The sequence below is a fragment of the Podarcis raffonei genome, chromosome 3, assembly GCF_027172205.1.
Source record: "Podarcis raffonei isolate rPodRaf1 chromosome 3, rPodRaf1.pri, whole genome shotgun sequence".
Classification (NCBI taxonomy): Eukaryota; Metazoa; Chordata; class Lepidosauria; order Squamata; family Lacertidae; genus Podarcis; species Podarcis raffonei.
In genome coordinates, this window is record NC_070604.1 from 58,667,770 (window position 1) to 58,687,680 (window position 19,911).

The window sequence follows — 19,911 nt, forward strand, 5'->3', positions numbered from 1 at the left end:
GCATAACCTTGCTAGCGTGTGAAATGAGTGCAATTGTGCGGTAGTTGGAGCATTCTTTGGCACTGCCCTTCTTTGGGATTGGGATGTAGACTGATCTTCTCCAATCTTCTGGCCACTGCTGTGTTTTCCAAATTTGCTGGCATATTGAGTGTAGCACCTTAACAGCATCATCTTTTAAAATTTTAAATAGTTCAGCTGGAATACCATCACTTCCACTGGCCTTGTTATTTGCAATGCTTTCTAAGGCCCATTTGACTTCACTTTCCAGGATGTCTGGCTCAAGGTCAGCAACCACACTACCTGGTATCTTTCTGGTATAATTCCTCTGTGTATTCTTGCCACCTCTTCTTGATGTCTTCTGCTTCTGTTAGGTCATTACCACTTTTGTCCTTTATTATGGTAATCTTTGTACGAAATGTTCCTTTCATATCTCCAATTTTCTTGAACAGATCTCTGGTTCTTCCCATTCTGTTGTTTTCCTCTATTTGTTTGCATTGCTCGTTTAAGAAGGCCTTCTTGTCGCTCCTTGCTATTCTTTGGAAATCTGCATTCAATTTCCTGTATCTTTCACTATCTCCCTCGCATTTTGCTTGCCTTCTCTCCTCCGCTATTTGTAAGGCCTCGTTGGACAGCCACTTTGCTTTCTTGCATTTCCTTTTCATTGGGATGGTTTTCGTTGCTGTCTCCTGTACGATGTTACGAGCCTCCATCCATAGTTCTTCAGGCACTCTGTCCACCAAATCTAAATCCTTAAACCTGTTCGTCACTTCCACTGTGTATTCATAAGGGATTTGACTTAGATTGTATCTTACCGGCCCAGTGGTTTTTCCTACTTTCTTCAGTTTAAGCTTGAATTTTGCTATAAGAAGCTGATGATCTGAGCCACAGTCAGCTCCAGGTCTTGTTTTTGCTGACTGTATAGAGCTTCTCCATCTTTGGCTGCAGAGAATATAATCAATCTGATTTCGATGCTGCCCATCTGGTGATGTCCATGTGTAGAGTCGTCTCTTGTGTTGTTGGAAAAGCGTGTTTGTGATGACCAGCTTGTTCTCTTGACAGAACTCTATTAGCCTTTGCCCTGCTTCGTTTTGATCTCCAAGGCCAAACTTGCCAGTTGTTCCTTTTATCTCTTGCCTCCCTACTTTAGCATTCCAATCCCCTATAATGAGAAGAACATCCTTCTTTGGTGTCACTTCTATAAGGTGTTGTAAGTCTTCATAGAATTGGTCAATTTCAGTTTCTTCAGCATCAGTAGTTGGTGCATAAACTTGGATTACTGTGATGTTAAAAGGTCTGCCTTGGATTCGTATCGAGATCATTCTATCATTTTTGAGATTGCATCCCAGTACAGCTTTCGCCACTCTTTTGTTGACTATGAGGGCCACTCCATTTCTTTTACGAGTTTCTTGCCCACAGTAGTAGATGTGATGGTCATCCGAACTGAATTCGCCCATTCCCGTCCATTTTAGTTCACTGATGCCCAGGATGTCAATATTTATTCTTGCCATCTCATTTTTGACCACCTCCAACTTACCTAGGTTCATGGTTCTTACATTCCAGGTTCCTATGCAATATTTTTCTTTACAGCATTGGACTTTCCTTTCGCTTCCAGGCATATCCGCAACTGAGCGTCCTTTCGGCTTTGGCCCAGCCGCTTCATCAGCTCTGGATCTACTTGTACTTGCCCTCCGCTCTTCCCCAGTAGCATGTTGGACGCCTTCCGACCTGAGGGGCTCATCTTCCAGCGTCATAACTTTTATATGCCTGTTGTCTTTGTCCATGGAGTTTTCTTGGCAAGGATACTGGAGTGGCTTGCCGGTTCCTCCTCCAGGTGGATCACGTTTGGTCAAAACTCTCCACTATGACCTGTTCATCTTGTGTGCCCTGCTCGGCGTAGTTCATAGCTTCTCTGAGTTCTTCAAGCCCCTTCGCCACGGCAAGGCAGTGATCCATGAAGGGGAAAACAAATATGCATAAATAGAATTTCAAAGCATACATAAACATCAGTAAAACATTTGCAACAAACATAACTAAATCATGTGTCTTGATAAGTCCACTCAAACAGAAACAGTGTCTAAAACAGTGTTGTGAAGGCACCTCACCTGATGCCAGCAGGTAAGGCGGTCCAGAGCCCAGGGGCTGCCACGCTAAAGGAGCAATTCCTTGCAAATGTTCAACAAACATTGTGTAGCACTTATAAGAATGCAAGCTCCACAGACTGTGGTGGTTGAATAGGCACATACAGGGTGAGGTAGTTCCATAAGCAAACTGATCCTAAGTCATTAAGGACTTTATATACCAATAGTAACAGTTTGTGCTTTGCCCTGTACTGAATCTGAAGCCAGTGCACCTTTTTGAGCACAGATGTAATATGCTGACAGACTTCTGCTCCTATTAGCAATCACGCTGTAGCATTCTGCACTACCTGGAGTTTCAGGACCAAGTGCAAGGGAAGCCCCAGATAAGAGTGTGTTGAAGTAATTCAGTCTTCAGGTTACAAATGCTTGGGAGTGCTGGGCTCATGCTATTCCAATCCAGGAACAGTCACAGCTGTTGTAGCAGCCAGAGCTGGTGAAAGGTGATCCTAGCTACCAAAAGCCACTTGGACCTTCAGCGACAAAGCTGGATCCAGGAGCACCCCAGTTGTCATTGTGGCACTTTCAGAGGGAGCACAACCATGTCTACAGTAGCAATCATTCAGTTTCCTAGATATGAGAACCACTCGCCCACAGAGCCTCTGTTTTGACAAGATTCAAGCTCAGTTCGTTTCCCCTCATTTAGCCCAATACTGCATCCAGGCTGTAGTCGAGGAGCAGTACAGCTTCTCCCAATTCAGATATTATGGAGAAATAGAGCTAAATCTCAATAGTGTCCCTTTCCCCATTTTACAGCTTTTAATGTGCAATACAGTGCCATATAGCACAGCATGGGAAGGCCTCATTCAGGTGGGAAAAAATGTTCCTCCTGTCCTTCCGCTGCTCCTAAAACTCTTCTCTTCATCCATGAAGCCTCAACAGAACTACAAGGCTCCTGTTTCAGGATGGAGCCTTGAAAAGGATATTTTTCCTCTCGTGAGGTGGGGAGAATCTGCAATGTCTTGTTATTGCCCTTAATCTTCAGTTCAGAGCTTCATGATAATGCCCAGTGTAAGGAATGTTGAAAATGCTGGCCTTCCCAATAAGCAGCTGGGGATTTTAGTTTATTTATTTTTTTAATGTGGCACTGTTAGTTAAACACAGCTTCCATCTTAAGTTTGTATTAGGCCAGCTTTCCTGAGCTAAGTGTCTTACAGTTGCCTTACTGTTGTTTAGAGACATTTCAAAGAAAGTAAAAGGGATGTAGCAGGATTATTTGGGGGGGGGGCTAAATCATCCATATTGGAAAATTAGCATGCAGTGCCCACGCCCTAGTTTCCAAACCTTTTCTGCAGACTGGCCTGCAGAAAGTTCAGTAACCAGCAAACTGTTTGCTAACAGTTGACGCCTCTTATGCTGCATTTATGTAGCAATGCACTGCTGGTTTGGCTAAGAAGCGGCAAAATTATCAAAGCCATTAGTGTGGCATTCTTCGCCATCCCCCATAACATAGTCAACTAACATAGGTTATTTTGGGGAAATGCTTGTGCAATCTGAACTGTGGCTTCCTAATCACATTTACTGGGCAATCTTCAAAACTGTTTTGATGTTTTGTGCTCTTATTTCTACAGATACAGTGCCCAACCTGCCAATTGGTGTGGTGTTTTAAGTGCCACTCTCCCTGGCATGAAGGTGTCAACTGCAAAGAGTATAAAAAGGGAGACAAGCTGTTACGTCACTGGGCCAATGAAATTGAACATGGGCAAAGAAATGCTCAGAAGTGTCCAAAGTGCAAGGTAAGAGAGGCATACTAAGTTACATTTCTGTTTGGTGCACAAATATTCTGTGAAGTTTTCCAAACTGAGATGCCTTAGTGAAATTCATGCTCGTCAAGTTAAGTGTCATCAGTTCTGTTAGATTCAGAATAACTTGATCCCTGTCATCTGCTGACATTGCTGCTCTTTTACAAAAGTGCTTATCTGTCACCCTATTTATGTTTGTGGTAGCTGAACTGCTGAGTTTCAGAGTGCTTAACATTGCTGGTCTGCAGAAAAATAAAGAAAGAACTCAAGCCTTTCAATACAAGTTAATGAATGTGTTTGATATTTATGGAATGGCACTTTCACAAGAAGCAAGATTCCGGAGAATCCTGTTGCACCATTCTGCACAAGGAACTAATAGTGCAGAACTGGGGAAAAGGAACAAGTGAACATGATGCTGATGCAGTTTAACCTGGCAGTGACTGATCTGGAAAGGGAACCTGGGGATGTGGTGGATAGCTCAATGAAAATGTCAACCTGGTATGAAGCTGTTATTGGGATTATTAGGAAAGGAATTAAAAATAAAACTCCCAATATAATAATACATATGTATTACAGTTCTGGTCACTGCACCAAAAAAAAAGAAAAGAAAAAGAAAGAAAGAATATTTTTCAGCTGCAAAAGGTGCAGGAAAAGACAAGCAAAGTGATCAAAGAACAGCTCTTTTTTGAGAAAAGATTACATTGAGTGAGGCTTTTTAAGGGGTAGGCATGTAAGTAAGAGGAGACATGATAGAGGTATGTCACATTATGCAGTGTGGAGAAAGGGTGAAATCTCTCTCTTCTATATAACACTGGAGTGTTGTGAGTAGACTCTTAAATCCCATCTCTAACATAAAACCTGGTCTAATATATAATGCCAATATGAAATCAAATTTTGTATCTTTTTTCATAGTAGCCTGTTCGATATAGCGCAGGTGTGAGATTGACCTACAATTCAGATAACACTTTAAAAAGTAACATAATAACATTTATTATAGGAATTAATATGTGTACAAATGAGATTAATTTAAACATCACAATATAATGTAAGGTTACAAGTATGAATGTTATTTCTGCCATAAAGTTGATATTGTTGATATTGTTACTAAGGAATGCAGGATTCACTTTTGTCAAAATAAATCCCTGCTTAAATCCAGGGTCTAGTTATCTCTGTCATTTAAAAGTGTTGTTTTTTGGATTGAAGTCTTCACACAGATCCAGCCCTCACTTTTCTACTTATTGACTTGATGGATTTTCAGCTGCAATAAGGATTTATTTATGGGCCAGGAACACCACTGTGGCTTTAGGTTGCCAGTTGCTTGCTTGCTTGCTGAAGGCTTTCACATTCCTTAAGCACAAAACTTCTCAAACTGTCTATCACCAGCTGCTGTCTTCTGTTACTTCCCCTTCAAGAGTTTCTTCAGGCTATGAATCTTCCTCTCAGGCTTAGCCTTTTCCCCTTCGACATTTATTCTTCTCTGCCTGCTCTCCCTGCATTCTTTAGTTTGTGCTTCCTTTCTCAGGCTCTTTTCTGCCTGATTTGAGCTCCAACTGACCCTCTTAATAGTTCTTTGCCTGGTGTTTTGGTCTTCTTCTGATCACAGATACTCACTTCTATTGAGTATGTTTTTAGAGGGACCCTCAAATTACCATTTTAATGCTCCTGATCAGTATAGATACCAATTACTTCTAGTTCTGCTAACTGCCAAATATGCATCTACCCTTAGCAAATGTAACCAAGGCTATTGTTAGCTGCCAGGCCTCCATTTGCAGAGGTTTAAGCCAGGCCTGATCAGATACAGCTTTACCTCATGTTTCATTTCAGGCTGAAGTATTTAATCATAGTATAACTCTTAATTCTAAACATCTATCATTTTACCTTAAGCAATAATAAATAGTTAATAGTGTTTTGTTTTTTCAAAATGGCTTATCCAATGAAGGTGAATGATAGGATACACAAAAGGAAGTACCATATTTTTTTGCTCTATAAGACTCACTTTTTCCCTCCTAAAAAGTAAGGGGAAATGTGTGTGCATCTTATGGAGCAAATGCAGGCTGCGCAGCTATCCCAGAAGCCAGAACAGCAAGAGGGATTGCTGCTTTCACTGCACAGCGATCCCTCTTGCTGTTCTGGCTTCTGAGATTCAGAATTTTTTTTTTTCTTGTTTTCCTCCTCCAAAAATTAGGTGCGTCTCATGGTCTGGAGCAGCAGCTACAGAATTAACTACCACAGGATGTAGTGATGTCCAACCATTCAGGCCACTTTAAAAGAGGGCAAGACAATAAAAAGGCTATCAGTGGCTACTACTCATGATGGTTATATTGCCTCAGGTATTGGAGGCAATATGTCTCTGTGTTCCAGTTGCTGGGGAGCACAGCCTGGAGTACACTTAGATCTGTGTCCTGTTGGTGGTTTTTCCATAGGCAATTAGCTGGCCAGTGTGGGAACCAAATATTGAACTAGCTAGGCCTTTAGTCTGTTCCAGCAGGGCTGCCCTTGTGTTACTATGGGCGTCAGCTGATGCTGAATGGTTGTGACCGCAACCTTCATCCCAAGCTTGGAGTTGGGGAAGGGTCAGGGATCACTGCCAGTTTGATTCCCACATATCTCTTCAGCTTTAAAGTTTGGAGAAAAGCTTAATATGCCTGCCAGAGGGGAATGCTACACTTTTGACGGCATGCATGGTGTGTGTACTCTAAACCAGATCTCATTTACCTTTGACACATTTCAGATAAGAATTTATTTGACAGATTGACATTCAGGATGTAACTGGTTTGGGGTTGGTTTTTGTTTGTTTCTCTTGGTGCTCATGTTTTTAAGTAATACAGATTTCTTTTACTTCCTTGCCCTTACTTGGCTGAACTTTTCTATATATAGGAGAAAGCAAAAAGACCAAAGTGGCTTGCCCCTTGAAGGTATGGGGCAGGATGATATCTAGAAGTTGTCTTGTGTAAGCCCTCCACAAGTTGTCTTGTGGAAACTGCACAAGGGTGCTTGGATGGATTATGCCTGTAGTAAATAGAAAGGCTTTTGGTCCCTTGCAGTTCTGATTCTGTGGTAGATGAAGCTATATGAACAATGTGGAATACGCATAGAAAGGAATGACAGCTGCTGTGGACAAATGCCAACTTTTGTTTTATGTTAATGCTCCAGCATTACTCTTCCTTTGTACTATGTGATTCCTATTAGACAGGTTGCATAGCTCAGCAGTGGCATTATTGCAAATGATGTGACATAACAGCTGAAACAGTATTATTGTATTTCTCTAAAAGGATAGCCTGCAAAGATCTTGAAGTACCTTTTTCATATCGGTGTTCACAAATCTCTTTCATGTGCTGACGCCTGCGTGTTGTTTTTACAACTTTATTTTTTTCTGCCACTTAGTAAATAGTAAACTTGTGACAACTCACACAGAAAAGAATAATGGTTTACGGTGAGACATTTTCCAGTTCATTTCTGGTGTTTAAAATCTTGTGGCAAATATCTGATTAAGAGAGCTTGATAGCAAGTCTGAGAAAAATCTGCACTGAAGACTTTCAAAGTGCTAGTCAATAATGGTCAATGGAATTTTTGTTTGATCACAGCTTTATCTACTTTGCTGTCAAATTCTCTTTGGATGAGATCTAACATCGTGCCAGCGGATGTAGTAGGAATTCTCCCTTCATCTCCTCTGCTCTGCAGCTCCCTGTTTGCCCCAGTCTTCTCCAGAGGACCCTCCAACCCTAAAGAGCAGGTGCAGAGGCTGCATGGGAAAGAAAGCAGGATCATGCCCTATTTCCGCAAGAGGAATTGTGTTGCATCTCATTAACTATGTTTCAAAACTATTCAACTGAAACAATTGTATTATTTTCATGCTGATAGATCAACCACTCTACATATTTGTTTCTGGATACTTTACATAAAAATATAAAATGAGTTAATACTCATACCACTCCCTCCATAGCTTTGCAAATGTGCTAGTAGTTTTATTGCTGCACTTCTAGCTTGTTTTGAGGAATTTGTGCAAATCCCTGAAGCTAAGAGCTTTATTAAATTAATGTTGTTAAAGTTGGGTGGATAACTTTGAAAAGGAGGTGGCTATGTGAATAGTATTTGGAGCAGCTAATTGAGAGAATAGATTTACATGTCTGTTTAATCAAATAATAGCACTAAAATGGAGAGCACCTGATTGCTCTGCACTCTGAAGAAGCAAGCAGAGGAGTCAAACGGCTGTTGATAGTCACTTTGAATGGAGTCCAGAATCCCTCTGGAGGAATGAGGAATATTTTATATAATAACACTGTAAATTGCATTAAATAATGGAGCTTTATGTGCAGTACATGAATTGATATCAGACTTGTACACTAAGGGTTATAAAATGCTATGGTAGTGAGGAATGGTGAATATTTCTAACAACTGGTTCTGCTTGTTTTCACAAAACTGCATTCTCACTGTTCAAAAAGGAAGTAGGGTATGTTTTGGAACACTTTGTTCTGACATGAAACTGACGTTTTGGATTTGCAGCATTGCTTTCATGTACATTCCTTGTGTTTACTGTGAGTATGCAAATCTTCAAGGCTATTGTGATTCCCAAAGATGAGAGATTATAAATCTCTCTTTGGGAACAGCTGTCCTAAATTACTTCTATTTACTTCTATACCACTTCTATTTACTTAGCTAACTACTTGCCTAGTGCTTGTATAATACCAAGGGAACATAATTTTTTATTTGCAAGGCAGCCTTTGTGCAGTTTCCCCCCATCTCAGGGCCTGGCTTCATACTTCTGAATTGTAGGATATTAAATGGGAGGCAAAGGAAGTTCAGGATGATTTATGGTAGACGATTATCTAGTTCGTTAATACAAACTGTAAATCTTGTCCTCATTATATTAGCCTTCGCTGATTTGCTTTTTACTGTTCATTCCGCTCATACAGTTCTGTGAGTCTCAAGTGCAATTTTACCTTTTTATTACCAAGATGCTCTTCTACCATAACACACACCATGCAAAGCAGTGCAGGGGGCAAAATGAAATCCGTGTCTGTTTTTATGTGGTTTCTTCATTTGAGATCTGACAAATAAGCATCTTTACTACACCCTGCTGTTCAGTGGATTGCTCAACTCTGCTTCAGATTTTATACCATTCTGACAAAGCACTTTTGAGATCTTAAGATTTTGTGGCTATCCCAAGGGGAACGAAGGATCTGTTAACTTGAGCAGAAAGAAATGGTTGTTATGTTCCTGGATCAGGCTGTTAATTGTATCATCTAAACAGACTATGGTTACTATCTTCTTTGGAGTCATGATTTCTGGTTGCCAATGAACTTTATTAGGCCAGTGGAGTCATGATTTCTGGGCTGCAGATAATATGCCTAAGCGTTGGATTTGGCCTAGGAACTGACAGTTGCTCTCTTTGTGCTCCTGTCTTTTAAATTTTTGGCATATTTTAAACTATCTTTCCCCCACTTCTATGTCACGTCCAGCTCTTTCACATTAAGGAGGGAGAAAAACAGTCCTCAAGTTTTCATCTTATTAGGCAAATTGAAGCTTATACAGGCCACTCCCAATTTACATGGGGGTTACATTCTAAGCCACCACGCGTTTCAATGATATAGCATATATTCGAAACACAATTGAAAAAGCCAGCTAACACCCCATTCCACCCCTGCCCCATTCTGCCCCATTATGTGATGTTTTTGGGTCACTTCTGAGTTTGGCGCGATGTGCACTGTCGCGATCATGCACATATCGGATGTGACTAACGATCGCTGCCTGTATAAATACATAAGTGATCTTCTGGTCTCCTGCCCTAAACCTCAGGCAGTTCTTCTGGGGCTTTTCTCTAGATGAAATATTTCCTAAATGGGCTAGAAAGTGCCTTTCAAGCACAGACCAGACCCAAACTTTCTTAGTTTCAGCAAGATGCTGGGCTTGTACCACATGGGGACCAAAACAACATGACACAAAGCACCCCAGAAAAGATGAAGAGTTCTTCCATTAGCTTTCAGCATTTCCAGTCACCACAAGTGAAACAGAACCTGCCATAGTGCGTGTTACATTGATTGTGATTTTTTAATAAAAAAAACATGCTTCAGATTTTTTATCTACTCATTAAAGTAAAAATAAAATGCAGAGGATACTGAAAAGTCTTGAGAGTTTCTGCATATGAACTAGAGATACACATGGAATTTGGAGAAGGTTAAAAAAACTAGGAAGACATGCATGTAATACAGAAAAAAGTTAAATGTAAAATGTAGTATACGTTTTGAGTTGCTATACATTGCCTTTAATTTTATGGAAATGCATAATACACATTTTTTAATAAATCAAGATTATATTTGCAGCTTTAGTTTTCAAGTATTCAGTCTTATGCATGGTGTGGTATCTTTGGTGAAACTATTGTGGAGGTGAGCCAGATATCATGGTGACTCTTGGGGCTAAGAAACCATCCAGGTGACAAAGAATTGCTGGAAAGGAAAACTCATTCTTATAGCACCCTCTGCTTGCCATTGTGACAGCGCTACTCGTGCCCTAATAAATGGACTATTTATTAATGCATTTGCAACAGAACAAAAGCTTGCAGGTAGAGAGAAGGCATGTCATATATAAATAGTATTGGATCACAGGGCATAAGACAAGAAGTATGCAGTAAGAGGTTTTTTTAAAAAAATTACAGTAATGTGTAATATTCTCAACCTTATTCAGAGAATTGTTTTTAAGTACTGGATAACACTACAGTAAAAATACAGTAATATGAGCTGAAGATGCAATGAAAAAGATTTTAAGAGAAATTCCATGGGCTTCTGTTGATGCTGTTGAATGATGGAATAATAATAATAATAATAATAATAATAATAATAATAATAATAATAATTTGTACCCCTCCCATCTGGCTCGGTTTCTCCAGCCACTCTGGGCGGCTTCCACAGAAACCAAAAATACGCTAAAATATCACACATTAAAAACTTCCCTGAACAGGGCTGCCTTAAGATGTTTTCTGAATGCCAGGTAGTTGTTTATTACTTTGACATCTGATGGGAGGGCGTTCCACAGGGCGGGCGCCACTACCGAGAAGGCCCTCTGCCTGGTTCCCTGTAGCTTTGCTTCTCGCAATGAGGGAACCGCCAGAAGGCCCTCGGCGCTGGACCTCAGAGTCCGGGCAGAACGATGGGGGTGGAGATGCTCCTTCAGGTATACTGGGCCGAGGCCGTTTAGGGCTTTAAAGGTCAACACCAGCACTTTGAATTGTGCTTGGAAACGTACTGGGAGCCAATGTAGGTCTTTCAAGACCGGTGTTATGTGGTCTCGGCGGCCGCCCCCAGTCACCAGTCTAGCTGCCGCATTCTGGATTAGTTGTAGTTTCCGGATCACCTTCAAAGGTAGCCCCACGTAGAGCGCATTGCAGTAGTCCAAGCGGGAGATAACTAGAGCATGCACCACTCTGGCGAGACAGTCCGCGGGCAGGTAGGGTCTCAGCCTGCGTACCAGGTGGAGTTGGTAGACAGCTGCCCTGGATACAGAATTTACCTGCACCTCCATGGACAGCTGTGAGTCCAAAATGACTCCCAGGCTGCGCACCTGGTCCTTCAGGGGCACAGTTACCCCATTCAGGACCAGGGAGTCCTCCACACCAGCCCGCCCCCTGTCCCCCAAAAACAGTACTTCTGTCTTGTCAGGATTCAACCTCAATCCATTAGCCGCCATCCATCCTCCAACCGCCTCCAGGCACTCACACAGGACCTTCACCGCCTTCACTGGTTCTGATTTGAAAGAGAGGTAGAGCTGGGTATCATCTGCATATTGATGGACACCCAGTCCAAACCCCCTGATGATCTCTCCCAGCGGCTTCATATAGATGTTAAAGAGCATGGGGGAGAGGACAGAACCCTGAGGCACTCCACAAGTGAGGGCCCAGGGGTCTGAACACTCATCCCCCCCCCCACTTTCTGAACACGGCCCAGGAGGAAGGAGCGAAACCACTGTATAACAGTGCCCCCAGCTCCCAGCCCCTCCCAGACGGTCCAGAAGGATGTTATGGTTGATTATATCAAAGACCGCTGAGAGATCCAGCAGAACCAGGAAACAGCTCTCACCTTTGTCCCTAGCTCGCTGGAGATCATCAACCAGCGCGACCAAGGCAGTTTCAGTCCCATGATGAGGCCTGAATCCCGATTGGAAGGGATCCAAATGGTCCGCATCCTCCAGGCGTGCCTGGAGTTGTTCAGCAACCACTCGCTCAATCACCTTGCCCAAAAATGGAAGATTTGAGACTGGGCGATAGTTGGCCATACTGGCCGGGTCTAAAGATTTTTTTTAAGAAGCGGTTTAATGACCGCCTCTTTCAGCGGATCTGGGAATGTTCCCTCACAGAGGGAAGCATTCACCACCCCGCAGAGCCCATTGCCCAGCCCTTCCCAGCTTGCTTTTATTAGCCAGGATGGGCAAGGATCAAGGAGACAGGTGTTTGGTTTCACGCGTCCAAGCAGCCTGTCCACATCCTCAGGGGTAACAGATTGAAATTGATTCCATGCAACTTGACCAGACAGGGCTCTAGCACTCTCCCGCCCCAGCCCTGCTCCCACGGTGGTGTCTAGCTCCTTCCGAATATGAGTGATTTTGTCTGCAAAAAACTTTGCAAAATCGTTGCAGGAGATATTGGGGTCTTTACAAGGCCCCGATCGTAAAGGTGGTTCCGTTAAATTGCGGACCACCTGAAAGAGTCTCCTGCTACTATTTTCTGCAAATGCAATAGAGGCGGTGAAGAAAGTCTTCTTTGCCGTCGCTATCGCCACTTGGTAGGCTCGACGTTGAGCTCTAACCTGTGTCCGGTCAGATTCGGAGTGAGTTTTCTGCCACCGACGCTCTAGCCATCTCAGCGATTGTTTCATCGCCCTCAGCTCCGAAGAAAAGCATGGGGCTGTCCGGGCTCCATGCAATCGGAGAGGGCGCTTCGGAGCCAGACAGCTGATAGCCCTGGTTAACTCCGTATTCCAGCGGGCCACCAGGGAATCAGCTGAAAGGACATCAACATGGGATAAAGCATCCCCTACCACTCTCTGGAAACCATTTGGATCCATTAAGTGGCGGGGGTGGACCATCCGAATTGGTCCCACCTCCCTGCAGAGGGGAAGGGTCGCGGAGAAGTCCAGTTGCACCAGGAAGTGATCTGACCATGGCACTTTTAAAGGCAGTATATAATTTTAAAGGCAGTATATAATGTATAAAGGAAATGTATTGATGAATGCAAATGTACATGGATGTACATGGATCTTAAAGTAGGTTCATGAACATGAAGGGAATTAAAGCTGTAGAATGCTACTCATTTTCTGCTGCAATCCTACACTTATCAGAGAGTAGATCCTACTGAACTTGACAGCAGTTCAAAAGACTGCAGTATACAAACAATGAATTTGTAAAATATACCCTTAATTCCTGCAGCCTCAAGCCAGATCCTGCCAATGTGAAGTCTCATCAATTTCTTACTCATAATATCCCCCTGCAAAATTTACACACATTCCTCTCCTGTTGTCTCTGTCTGTCCTCGCATCTCCTTTGTCTCCGATTCTGTTCAAATTTAGGGCAGAGATCGTCTTTTTGTTGTTATGTTGTAAAATAAATCAGTGGTGTTATACAAATATAAACACACAAAGATTACTTCTACTGAGCCAATGGTCCATCTTGAGCAGTCTTGTCTACTCTTACTGGCAGTGACTCTCCAAGGAAGTAGGCACTTGCTATCAGATCTTCTCTACTGGAGAAGCTTTGGACTGAACCAGGCTCTCCAGTGAGCTGCGTCCCTCTCTTGAAAAATGGTGCAGCTACCCTGTTCACTTGGGAAGGGTTTGCCTGGGAAATAATAGAACTGCTGAAGAATCCCAACAACTCTTAAATTATGGAAGCAAACATTAACAGTACCAAAAGTAGTCTCAGGTTATTTAGTTTCTTTTAAATTGTTGCATTTGTTTGTGTATTAAAAGCAGATTACTCGAGCTTCTTAAATGCCACTGTCATAGTTTCTGAAAATCAGGCTGTTTTGCAATTTGAAGAGGTTCTACTAAGTCCGTTATCAATAAGGCAGTAAACTTTTTTTCAGAGTTCCACCTTGTATGATTCTTTGTAAGACAATTGAATTGACTAAGAACCAACTTGTTTAATTTTTTTTAATAACCTTTTCTCTCTTTCTTTTCTGTTTTGCCTGTAAAGATCCATATCCAGAGAACAGAAGGGTGTGACCATATGACTTGCTCACAGTGTAACACTAATTTCTGTTACCGCTGCGGGGAGAGATACCGCCAACTCCGTTTCTTTGGAGACCATACATCAAACCTCAGTATATTTGGATGCAAATACCGCTACCTCCCCGAGCGACCACATTTAAGGAGATTAGTGAGAGGCTCTGTCTGTGGTGAGTGGATGATGACACTTTGCAAAGAAATGCGTGATGAATACATATGGCTAAACCAGTAAGAAATCCTTTTTACAAAATAAACATGTAACAAATGAAGTCTAGTGAGTGGTGTAGCTTCTTGGGATGAAATTGAGTTGTTAGAGAAAACAAAATAGAAAAATAGAAAACAATATTGCATATTGTGGCAGACAGCATGTGAAATCTGTAACAGTGAAAATTACATACCAAAATGTATTTGTTGTTCACAAACTTCATAATTTGCTGTACCTAGAGCACACAACAGTCAATTGTGTGACGATGATTTACACTTTGTATCTAGAATTTGCTTCAAAGCCTCTTAGCTTACAATGGGAGCAAACTAGGTGTCCATTATTATTGAAGTAGACTATTACATTGAGTTGTCCTGCTTATGCGTAGCAGGAGGTTTAACAAACTGAAGGACATCATCCTCTTTCTATGCTCCTCCCAATGGAAACATGCAGATGGGGACAGATATACCCCTGTTTTAAGTCATTTACAGACTGTCTTCTCTTGTATATCACTTACTACAATGCTCAATGACTAAGCTCTTTAGTGACGAAACGTCTGATTACCGGAATGACGTCCGAGCACTGAACACTGGTATAACACAAGTGGACTTCTTTATTACTGCATTTGCAATTGTTCAGATAAAATCTATTTTGGAAAGAGAAGAAATGAGCACTGAACCACTGATATATTACAAGTGAACTCTTTATGTACTGCGTTTGCAGTTGTTTAAGATAAAACCTATTTGGGGGGAAACTACTTTTGCCATTTTTATGGCCGTTTATTGTTTGTTTACAGATAGTTACCATGGTGATATGATCTTGTGTCGATTGCAGTAGCCATTGTATCACCATTCTGTTTATTGTTTTATGTGTAGCATTAGCAGCCCAGTGACTGGTGCTGCAGTGGGTGCCCTGCTGGCATGCTAACTCTACATGTAAATGCACTGATTCGATATAGTGTGTTCATACATGATAGGCAGTGTGCATGGAATGATGGAATGATTTCAAGGAAATGTGCTTTGCTAATAACTGCAATCAAGTCTTGATTTTGGATCTGGTTTTTCTGTGCAAGTATATTACATCAAAAAAGAAACATCAGAACTGAGTGTGCTCAGTTAAGATCACTGTGTAAGCACTGCATAGTTTCCTTATTGAGTGGGGAAATCTCTATATTGTTTCTCAAATTCAAATTGTGCCTAATCTAAATGGAATCACTAGTTAGCTAGCTTGCCACCCTTTGAGCTTTGTGACTTCTTGTATCTCTCAACTGCATTTCTTATCTGGATAAGGCTGTGGCACTGTTTTTTAGTTAAACTCTCAATATTTAGAATGATTTTTAAAATAAGCAAAACCTCCCACCGACTTGTGCTTGGTTCCTAAAAGTTGCTAACCTGACTGGCTGCCATCTGTCCTGCTAACCCCAATCCTTAACTCTGTTCTGTTGGCAATGCTCTCTGCACAAGTTCTAAAAATACCTTTCTTTACATAGTTCTAGTACTGAAAAGAGACTGCAGCCGGGCACAAATTAAGTCCTCGACCAAAAACACAGTTATGGAAAAATATGTGGAAAAGTATAGAATGTTTAATTATATTAAAAATATTATCAGATAAACAAATTTTTCAAAAATAAATTTTTAACATGCCAAATTATTGCAATATATTACAACATATCCCAAATGCATTTTGACACAGATATCTTTAATAGTGGCATAATACAACGGGAGGGGGAACTAAGCATAACTGTCCAATAGACCTTGGCTCTTGCGTATGAGACTTCAAAGGAGGGGGACAGAGATAATTAACTTCAAATTAATTTTAATAGCAATTAACCTGGACAAACAATTATTCATCAAAATAGTCACCAATGTTTCCAGGCCAAGAAATATAACCTTCTTTCTACAGAATCAAAGCTTAGGGTAAGCATGAATAAGCTCTGTGTCAAAATGTGTTTGGCTTATGTTGCAATATATTGCAGTTATTTGACTTACTAGGGATTTATTGTTGAAGTATTTATGTGATAGTTAATTTACTGTAATAAAAATTCTGTACCTTTTAAAAAACACATTTTACACATTTTCCTGGACAATGTTTTTGGGTGACTAAGTTTTGTGTTAAGGATTATTTTTATCTTCATTTGTCTGCAATTTAAGCCATGTCAAAGTCACTCTGTTACTTGATGCTAAATACTGATTTCGATCTCTGCAAGATAAGAGGATATGGGCACCTGGAAATGTCAGTTCTGTAAAACCTTACTTTCAACACTTACTGTAAATAGGGGTTAGTTTGTCGTAAGTGATGGGGGAGGAAAACCTATTGGGAGGGAGGGAAGAGGAAGGCACTGCTCCTTTGATATTATTAACAAAATATTTCTCTCTTGTCAGTCCTACGGAGTGCCAGAAAAAAAAAATTGTTCATGGTTGCTAAAATTCTGAGATTATAAGCTGTTTTTTAAACAGCCTTAAATTCCGGATTGGGTTTTTTGCATTACCCTTTCACAGTAATCTCAGCTGTTTGAAGCCATATTGCAAAACAACATTTTCCCCTTCTGGATGCTAGAAAACAATTTAATAGGTGTCGTCATGGATGTCCGCTGTGGGGGAAGTTCAATCCACCACAATCCACATATTCCAAGGTTTCATTTTTAAAAAACAATAAGTTTCTAGAATTTGTAGATCCTGAGATATGAAGCAAAACGTGCAGGTGCTCTTCTTCAGGGTAGATGGGGGTGACAAACTATCCTTTGATTGTTTTACTTCCTTCTCCCTCCACCCACCTCAAAAATTCAGATGGATGCCATCCTTGCTCTGGATAACTCAGGTGTGGAGAAATGCTGTGTATATTTCCATCTGTATTTTTGCTTTGAAAACTTATGTAACCTCTGCTGATGTCAGAGTGTAACTGTCAAGATTCAAAGGCCTTGTGCTGCAGGCTTGTACAGACGGCGACCATATTGTGTGGGGTTTACGTTCCTGGCCCCCACGTGTGTTCCTGCTCCACCCTGTTCCACCCCCATTCTGCCCTCTTCCAGATCCCAAAGGACCCATAAGCAGTCACACGTTCATTGGATGTGCACAAAATAGTCCCCGCCTGTTGCTGCTTGGTGAGAGGTGCAGAAAAGGGAGGGAGAAACTATTGAGTTTAATATTTATAAACAGGATGTGAATCAGGTAAATTCATTGTGATTGGTCACAGAAAGTAAAAGACTGGTTGACTTGAGTTCTAAGTCAGTGAAGAATGGGCAGTTAAAAACAGTTGGATGAGGAAGGTATGAGGCAAAGACCAGAGAAAGCTGAAGACAAAGGAACAGTTGAGGCCTGAATATTAATTTATTCACTCTGGCACGTTAACTTTGCTGGTGCGGGTCAGAAGAAGGGAGTTCGTGGCTGCATTAGGCTAAGAGGCTGCCATGTGTAAAGGGCTTATCAGAGGAAGGTGTATGCCATGAAGTGTGTACATGTGCACAGGAAAGTGAGTGAGTTGTGTATTGTGAAAATGTTGTGACGACTTTTCTTTTTTAAAAAAAGATATGTGTTGTGTTGTGGCCACCATGTATGTTTTTCCTATCATTATGAGACAGCAAGAGCATCATTGTATGTAGTCGGTAAGCTTTATAGGGTGCAGTGTGTAGAGGTTGGATTATCTTTGCAAATAACAATACTAGTAGCTGCAGCAATGGTAATTACATTGGCTTTTCAATAAGCTGACACAGCAGCTCTTGGTAATGTTAACTCAATAAAACATATAATGAGTGTACTGACTGCTGCATTACACAATTACTGATAGGTTAACAAAATTACTGATGGAGGCTACCATTCATGGACACAACACTACTCCTTTTTGAAAATTGTAGGAATAGAGGAGTTTATTGGAAGGTTATCAAACAAAAAAAAATATTTTTACTCTGTGGTCCCTCTTCTGTAAACTATGATCCCCTGTCACCAGTGAACACAACACAGGAAAACAGGGTTTTCAAAAGGCATCATACAAATAATGGGGCAAAACTCTTAATTTAGCCAGCATCTACCCAGCTGCTTGGGGAGGTAAGGGGCTGTTCCAAATTTGGACATTTTGGCAGGGATTGCAAATCCCATAGATTCCCTGGAAACAGGCAAAATACAGCTCTTTTAATTGTATTAAGTTGTTAAAGCAGCATCTGAATCCAATTAAGTGAATTAAGTAATCACTCACATGCTGCATTACTAATTGTGCACTTCATAACAAGCCATGGAATACATTTCCCCATATTTATAGGGACTTTTTCTCCCTTGGTATATAACTAATTTAACTGTTGCTTTCACTGCTAAGAGATTTAGCATGGCTAGAGTTGTAATGTATTATTATTTATTAGATTCACAAAGGTGCCCATCGATAAAAGATTTCCTGGGTAGCTTACAAAAAAAATTGAAAACACAATATGCAATAATAATTAAAAATAGACAATTGCATAGAAGCAGCAATCCAGATTTTTTTAAAACAACAACACCCAGCTATAAAGATTGGATGGATATAAAGGTTTTAACAGGGCACCAAAAAGATCATAAAGAAGGCACCAGGTGAGTCTTTCTGGAGAGACTGATTTATAGGCGTCTCTATATCACTATATATTTAGTGAGCAAAGAGATGCCTTCAATATCTATGCTGAGGCTGCCTCAAATGGGCCAGTTGGGGACTTAATGGCATTCATGAGATGGTCTCAGTACAACACATGTAAGTCGCTAAGTAAACCCCTCTAAAGAACCAATACCCTTGCTTTTAAACTGGAAGCAGTTATAAACATCAGCATATTGTCATAAATGGATATTTTAAATTGTTCTCTGTCACTTGGGGGGTTGGGGACACTTTAACTTTTGGATAGCCAAAACCAAACGTTTAGCATTAGTAACCAATGTAGGTAAGTAACCAACCAACCAACCAACCAGTGTTCTCATAATATGCTATCAGAGGCTGTATACATTCGTTTTGTGCCTATAGGGGACAGAGTGATGTTACTTGAAATCTCATGTTAACAATTTTTTTTCTTTCCTTTTTAGGTGGGAAGTTGCTTATTGCACCACTGATACTGGTTCTGGGACTGGTAATAGGAGCCATAGCTGTTATCATAGGTAAGAACAAAATGCTATAAATAGTATGAGGTAGCATTTTGAAGTAAGGAATATATCCATTTCAATGATAACTGTTGTCAGAGGGGCAATGAGCAGAAATGGGGCAATTTGTGGGAAACTGTTTGCAGGTAACTTGTGTATGTGGAGCTCCCGCTCATAGGATTCACTTTTATATTCTTCTTCTTACCTCAGCGTTCCCACCATAGCTCACCTCATTAAATAGCTCACCTCTAAACCTCTGATCCTTTTTGGAGAGACAAGACCAGGGAGACAAGAGGGTGAAGAAGTCACCCTCCACCCAACACCTTCTGCAGGCAGATCTCTGGTTCCATCACAATTAAATACATTGTGCATAATGAAACCACCAGCAGCGGTTAAAACAATTCAGCAACAATCCAAACTAAAAATTTCAGAAGAGCATAATGTTTAAAATAAATTTCCACACCACAGATAACAGAGTTTTAAAAGCTGGTAGGAATTTTAGAAGCACCCTCCATCCAAAGATAACAGAGCAGTTTA

General features: G+C 41.0%; 1 protein-coding gene across 1 annotated transcript in view; it reads left to right on the plus strand.

Annotated features, from left to right (window-relative positions):
- RNF217 (ring finger protein 217) overlaps positions 1-19,911 on the plus strand; it is a 55,035-nt gene that overhangs the window by 25,764 nt on the left and 9,360 nt on the right. The window contains exons 3-5 of the mRNA XM_053381822.1: positions 3,707-3,871; positions 14,057-14,258; positions 19,321-19,392. Coding sequence (XP_053237797.1) covers positions 3,707-3,871; positions 14,057-14,258; positions 19,321-19,392 — 439 coding nt within the window. The remainder of the gene's footprint in view (positions 1-3,706; positions 3,872-14,056; positions 14,259-19,320; positions 19,393-19,911) is intronic.